The following is a 6,170-nucleotide window of genomic DNA, read 5'->3' as shown; positions in this document are numbered from 1 at the left end:
TTTTTCAATAATAATGCTTTCAAGAATAATTTTATTGTCCACAGGATCAAACATGATAAAAATCATCAGAAGCAAATGCAAACTGGAACAAAAGGGCGATCGCACAAACACCAGAGTGATTATTTCCAAATGGATTCTCGCTTTTTTATACAGCAAAAACATTCACAGCAAGTTTGCAAGGATATTTTTGTTCCCAAGCTGCACATAAAGAAACAAACCGAACAAAAAGAATTCTTGCATTACAAAGTCAGACTTGTACAGCACTCACTAACAATAGCAGAAAGAAGCGGCTGGACTCAGTGGTCTAAGACATTTTCCTGTGGACATTTTCATTAAAATTAAGTATAATGCATGAGCATAGATAGAGTCAACAAACACACACACACATAAAACACACAAAAGCCATCCAGTTATTAAAGCACAACAAAGTAGAAGATCTGTGTTGCGTTTCCTCCTGCTCTTATTTCCCAGGTTTTAGAGCCAGAGCGTTAGCTTATTAGCGTTTCAGCTGTAAACATTCATTACCTGTGACCGTCCTCGAACCATCACTGAGCCGCCACTCGGTTTAAACTCAGTCCGGCGAGCGAGTCGCCCCATCTGAAGACTAGGGATGGTTCTCAAGGTGCTGGAACCAGCAGCCTTTATGTTCCGCTGATGTTCTCATCAAGTGGTCACTTGACCGTCGTGTCTCCCGTCATTTCAGAAACATCCAGCGAGAGTTTGTGTCAAATTAACAGCTTTTTTTTTTTTAAAGGAGCTTTTGGTCGTAGAAAGTGAGGAGGCAGAGGTGGAGCAGGAACACGTTTCTTCTTTGAGATTTCCATTTGATTTCTGCAGAGAGGAGAACAAAGCAGAACACCTTTAGACAAGGAGACGTTCCCCTTCAGCATGTTTACAGAGGAACGCTCTGGTCAAAATCTCCTCTCCACTCATGGAAGAGCGAGATTTCAAGTGTGAAAGTGTCATGTGATGTCTGAGTCGCCGCACAAGCGACAGCTTAGCACAATATTTCCAACAGAGACGTAATATTTCATTTATTTATCTCTTTTCACACGAAAATGTCAAATCGAGCTGGATTCCTGTTTCTGCCGGCAGGCCACAAAATTTTGAGGGATCCAGCTGTGTTTTAAATCGTAAATGTTACGTTGTTATGTTTGTACTCATTTTATGGGATTTCTTTCACTCTATGATCACGTCAGAGCTTTCTTTCTTAATTCCTTCCCAAATGTTTGTCCCTGCAGCCCAGCAGCAGAGAGAGAGAGAGAAAAGACCCTCGTGACCCTCAGATTTTCAGATTTGGATCTTCAAAAGTAAAACAATCATAAAAGCCAGAACTTCTGGATGACACTTTTAAAATGCAGATGAGCTTCTGAGAACTTTACATCAGAGCCCAGATGAGGCTGAAGAGGGAGCCAGACATTTGATGTGCACAGGACGTCCAACAGCAGGCCAGTCCAAGCTGCGCACACACACACACACACACACACACGCATACACACGCGCTCAGAGGAGCTTCCAGCGCTGACAGGCTGATCGTACTATAAACAGCTCTTGTTATTTTCCCCAAATGCAAACAGAAAAATCCTCGTCATTCTGAAACTTCCTAAAGTCACGCTCGACAATTGCTTAAAAACCTCAGCTGTGCGTCCGTGCACATGTCTGCGCACAATCGTCTCATCTTCTGCAATTACAGCAGAAATATACAAGATCCACACTTATGGTGCGAATCCCTCCAAACACCCCAATCCTCATCTAATGGACGTTATGGCAGCTTCTGCTTCAGGGTGAACAAATATTCACTTTAACACACTTGGTGGAGTTTTAAAACGTTCCAATGAATCTGTCCCCTCCTGCACACTAAAGAGGAGCCGACCTGGAGGAGCAGCATCTTACATGTGTACGTAAATAACACACAGATGTAATTCAATGCATGGATGCGCTCTGTTTTAAATTACACCTCCTGCACACACAAGCACACACAAAGACACACACACTCACACACACACATACAGGCTTCCTACAGATTGTCCTCCAGGACTGGATCGATTTCTCCCACCTCTCACACGCAGCCCTGTGGAGCTGATGATAACAGCCAGAGCAGGCAGAGCGGTAGGTAACAACTACTGTGCTGCGTTCAAGGACGCGCTGCTACACACACACACACACGCGCGCTGGCCTTGGTGTTCTATTGGACCCGATGTTGCAGGAGCCATTGGAGGTTTCAAGGGAACACCTGCAGTGTGCACATGGCCTGTGTGTGGGTGTGTGTGTGTGTCCGTCTGGACAGTTTAATCTGCACATTTGCTGCCTGTAACATATGTAGTATTACTTATGGTGTCACGTGTGATTTTGGTGATTCCTGAACATTTAACCGGAACATTTGCTGTAATTTGTTGGGTTTATTTTCATCTGTCTCCTCACCGTCGCTCTGTTGTCTGTGGCGTGTTGATCACATCACAGAATTCCTGTTTACTTATCCGCAGATGTGCTCGGGTATACAAATACACACATGCACGCCTGAAAATCACCAACGAAACACACACACACACACACACACACACACACACACACACTGACTCATATGGGGCTGCATGTGCTTGACCCTCACTGCGCTACACACCTTCCCAAAAGCTCACAACTGTTTCCAATCTAAAGGTTCCTGCTTGTCTGGGCCCCGGCGGGGCCTGATTGCACGATACAAGATCCTGAGGAGAGAGGGCAAGGCTGCAGGAAGAGAGAGAGGGAGACCTCTGCTTTTCTCCTCTCTGGTGTCTGTCAGCTTTTTTAAGAGCCTGTGTGAAGTCGATCCTGCAGATTCTGGGGGAAAACATTTGTCTTGAACAACAGACGTCTGTCAGACACACAAGAGTCACAATAACGGGTTTGTCCACCCAGGCGGAATTTCCGAGCCGCTGATAAATGTTTCTTTATGTCGACTTTAGTTTCATTGTTGTTGTTTTAATTACCGACACTTTGCTTCTGTTGAGCGAAGGGTTTCCTTTTTGTAATGACGCAGTATAACGATTAGGTTATTTAAACACGCATAACGAATTATGCGTGTTTGTTGCTCGTGTTTTCATTTTCTGTTGTGGTTTCAGGCATTGCAAAGTAATAATTTCATTTAAATTTCAAATTGGAGAGAACTTTTATCTGGTGTACAACGTAGACTTGTTTTTCTTAGTTGCTTTTTACATTTTAAATGGTTAAAATTGAAAAAATTTAGTGGAACTATACGCAGGACCACTGTTTATGTCCTATTATCCATTCAATATTTATTCATTATCTCACTGGTAGCAATGATTTTAAAAGAATTACGAAAAAGAAGTTACGCTAATCTTGCATTAATACTTCTTATGTAGCAACAATCTATCCAACGTGGAATCGCACAGTTTGGTTAAATTCTATATATTTTTAAATACATTAGTAAACTGTCAAAAAATGCTTCACTCAGCGTACGTTTTTTAAGCAACCCTGTGCATTTAGGTAAGATGATGTAACAATTTGTTTTATTATTTCAATTTCAGTCGTTATTCTAAATGTATCTAATACCTAAAAAAATCCGCCTTGCAAACATTTAGAAGATACAAACTTTATTCTGCAATATTATGACGGAAAACTCTTAAAAAAATCCCTTCTGCCCTTTTTGCTTTTAAAATATATTTGCATTATTTATTAATTTCACACATTAAATAATTAAATAATTGCGGTATGTTCCGGTTTTGTGTGTGTGTGTGTGTGTGTGTGTGTGTGTGTGTGTGTGTGTGTGTGTGTGTGTGGTGTGTGTGTGTGTGTGTTTGTGTGTTGTCCATACCTGAGGGACTGCAGTCTTGCGTCTTGTCACACTAGGTAAAACAGGAGGCCAGAGTGATGGAAGCACGGGGAGCAGAGGGGAACACGTTGTACCAGGGGAGCGCGGAGCTGCAGAGGGGCAGATCTTAGTTCAGGTGCAGATGGTAGGAACCTTCACAGAGCTGAAACGTGCGCAGAAAGTCGCGAGAAGATTAGTTTTGAGGGGTTCAGAGGCGAGGAACTGGGCGCAAACACAGACAAAGGCAGCAGGGTGAGGAAGTGGGCAGGATGGGGCTTTAGTAGAGAGAGCTTGTGGGGGTCCTAGTGGCTGGTAGACATGGCCCATGCCCCCTCCATCCTCCAGACAGAGAAGGCGTAGCTCAGTCTTTCGTGGGCCAGGTAGTTGCAGCTGGCCAGTTTGGCATCCATCTCATCGCTCTGCAGCACCTGATAGAGGAAGTCGATGTAGCGCGACGCCAGCTTCAGGATCTGGATCTTGCTCAGCTTGTCTGACGGTAGCGTGGGGATGATCTTGCGTAGCGAGGCGAAGGCGTCGTTCAGGGACTGAGTGCGTTGACGCTCCCGGACGTTGGCAATGATGCGCTGAGAGTGAAGGTCCTCGAACGGTTGATCCAGCCTGGGGCCCAACGAAGTGGGGGCCAACGACACCACCGTGGAGGGGCTTTTCTTGGGCCTCTTCGTCCCAGTCGGCAGCAGGCTGTTGGGGCTGCTGGAACCGCTTTCCTCTCCCTGAACAAGGCTCTCCTTCTTGCCGTACGGGGAGCGTTTTCGATGACCCTGCTGGAGGATCTTCTTCGACCCTCTCTCCAGCTCCTCTTCACTGGCCCCCAGACCTCCTTCAGGGGAGTTGGTGCAGACCATCTCCTCTCTCATTGTACCGTCCTGCAAAAACACTCTCTTCAAAAGATTACCGTGGTTCTGGTTTCTGTTCGTGACGAGCCCAACTCCAGATGCTGTTTTTAAAAGAAGCTCTGGAGCTCCATCAGACTGCTGCTCTTGTTGTCCTGCTTCCTGGTTGCCTTGACAAAGATTTCACTTCCTCATTCTCCTTCTCAACTTGGCGGACGAGAAACCATCTGACAGGCAGGTCCACCTCCACCTCTTTTATACCCAAACCCAGTTTCTCTTTGGCTTAGCGGCCCAGAAGGCGTGGTCCATCCCGAGCGAGGCGAAGAAGCAGGAAGTGTGTTAGCTGGGCGGGCAGTAGAGGAAAGGGGGTAAGTGTCCCATTCAGCCAATAAGAGGGGCTGCGTCTAATGTTGCAGGGATCTCTGAGGCTTTATGGGTTCCAGATTTTTGTTGGAACGTCAGTCAGCGTGCGTTGTCCTGTCCACATCCTCCTTCATCCATTCGTGAGGACAGAAGTCACACGGTAGTCGCTGCGCACGTTGACGCTGAATTTCTGCCCCTTTTGTGCTTGCTAAGAAAAAAAAAAGCAGATTTCACACGTTTGACTGGCAGGATTTAAATTCGTACACCCTGAGAAAATGGGATTCAGGCGCATCCTCGCAGCTTTTGTAGCCTCAGAGAAGAGAAACTAGAAGATAAAATTTACAACTTTGAGTGGACAAATAGTGTGTTCACACATTTACACATGCACAGGTGAGGAATGTGCACGCGTCACATCTTCACCATAACGCTGATTGGATTCATCTCTGAGATACGATAAATAAAAAGGAATAAATATCAACATTTGCAGGTCTTCTAAATTCCCAAAAAACTAGTTTGCAAACTACATTTTGTAATTTGGAGGACCGTCCCCGTCACTGCGTGAACACGCCTGCTGCCGTCAGCTGTCCCAGCAACAGACAGGCCCCTCATTGACCTCTGACCCCAGTGGCCCAGTGACCCCAGTCTGCTGAGGTGAGGGAGCACCTAATTGTGCCATCCACAGCCCGGAGGCAGAGCGGACACATGTTCCACCGCAGCGCGTCTGCACCCACTTAAGGCCCGTTTTCTGCGCGCTCGCGGCCGTGACGCAGCAGGTCGTTGAGGGGAGGACGGGATCAGGTGGAGCAAATCGAACCCTTGGATCCAGTTTCCAAGCGTTGCGTGTTCAGGTCTGGGTGCGTCACGACTGCGGTGACTCATGTCACTTCAGCAGAAAGACTCTCCCCCCGCTGCTCTGAGCGTCGGCAGTTTGCTTGGTTTTCACCACGGCGTTCCCACCTTTCGACACCTCCAGCTCGTTCGTCCCCGCGTTCCCAAAAACTATTAAAGGATCACTGCCGCACAGACCAGATGATCAGAAACGCACGTTATTTACCAAATTTCCTGTGTTGTAACCAAAATCGAATCATTCCGGACACGCCGCCCGACAGCTTTTAGCCAACAGTTTGATTGCGAGTGGGGGGAGCGCG

General features: G+C 46.5%; 1 protein-coding gene across 1 annotated transcript; it reads right to left on the bottom strand.

Annotated features, from left to right (window-relative positions):
- Positions 1-11: 11 nt before the first annotated feature.
- On the bottom strand, positions 12-5,181 carry LOC130524365 (twist-related protein 2-like). Its single transcript, XM_057030441.1, has 2 exons — positions 3,812-5,181; positions 12-831 (listed from the first exon to the last, which is right to left on the bottom strand). Exon 1 carries the CDS (start codon positions 4,681-4,683, stop codon positions 4,111-4,113), a length of 573 nt encoding a protein of 190 aa, XP_056886421.1. The 5' UTR covers positions 4,684-5,181; the 3' UTR covers positions 12-831; positions 3,812-4,110.
- Positions 5,182-6,170: the final 989 nt, after the last annotated feature.

The sequence above is a fragment of the Takifugu flavidus genome, chromosome 4 (assembly GCF_003711565.1).
Source record: "Takifugu flavidus isolate HTHZ2018 chromosome 4, ASM371156v2, whole genome shotgun sequence".
NCBI classification, from domain to species: Eukaryota; Metazoa; Chordata; class Actinopteri; order Tetraodontiformes; family Tetraodontidae; genus Takifugu; species Takifugu flavidus.
The sequence above is the reverse complement of the archived record's forward strand: the minus strand, read 5'-3'. Positions and strand labels throughout refer to the sequence as shown.

Excerpts from the sequence above, each read along its gene's own strand:
- LOC130524365 (XM_057030441.1), bottom strand. The coding sequence starts at position 4,683 with ATGAGAGAGGAGATGGTCTGCACCAACTCCCCTGAAGGAGGTCTGGGG.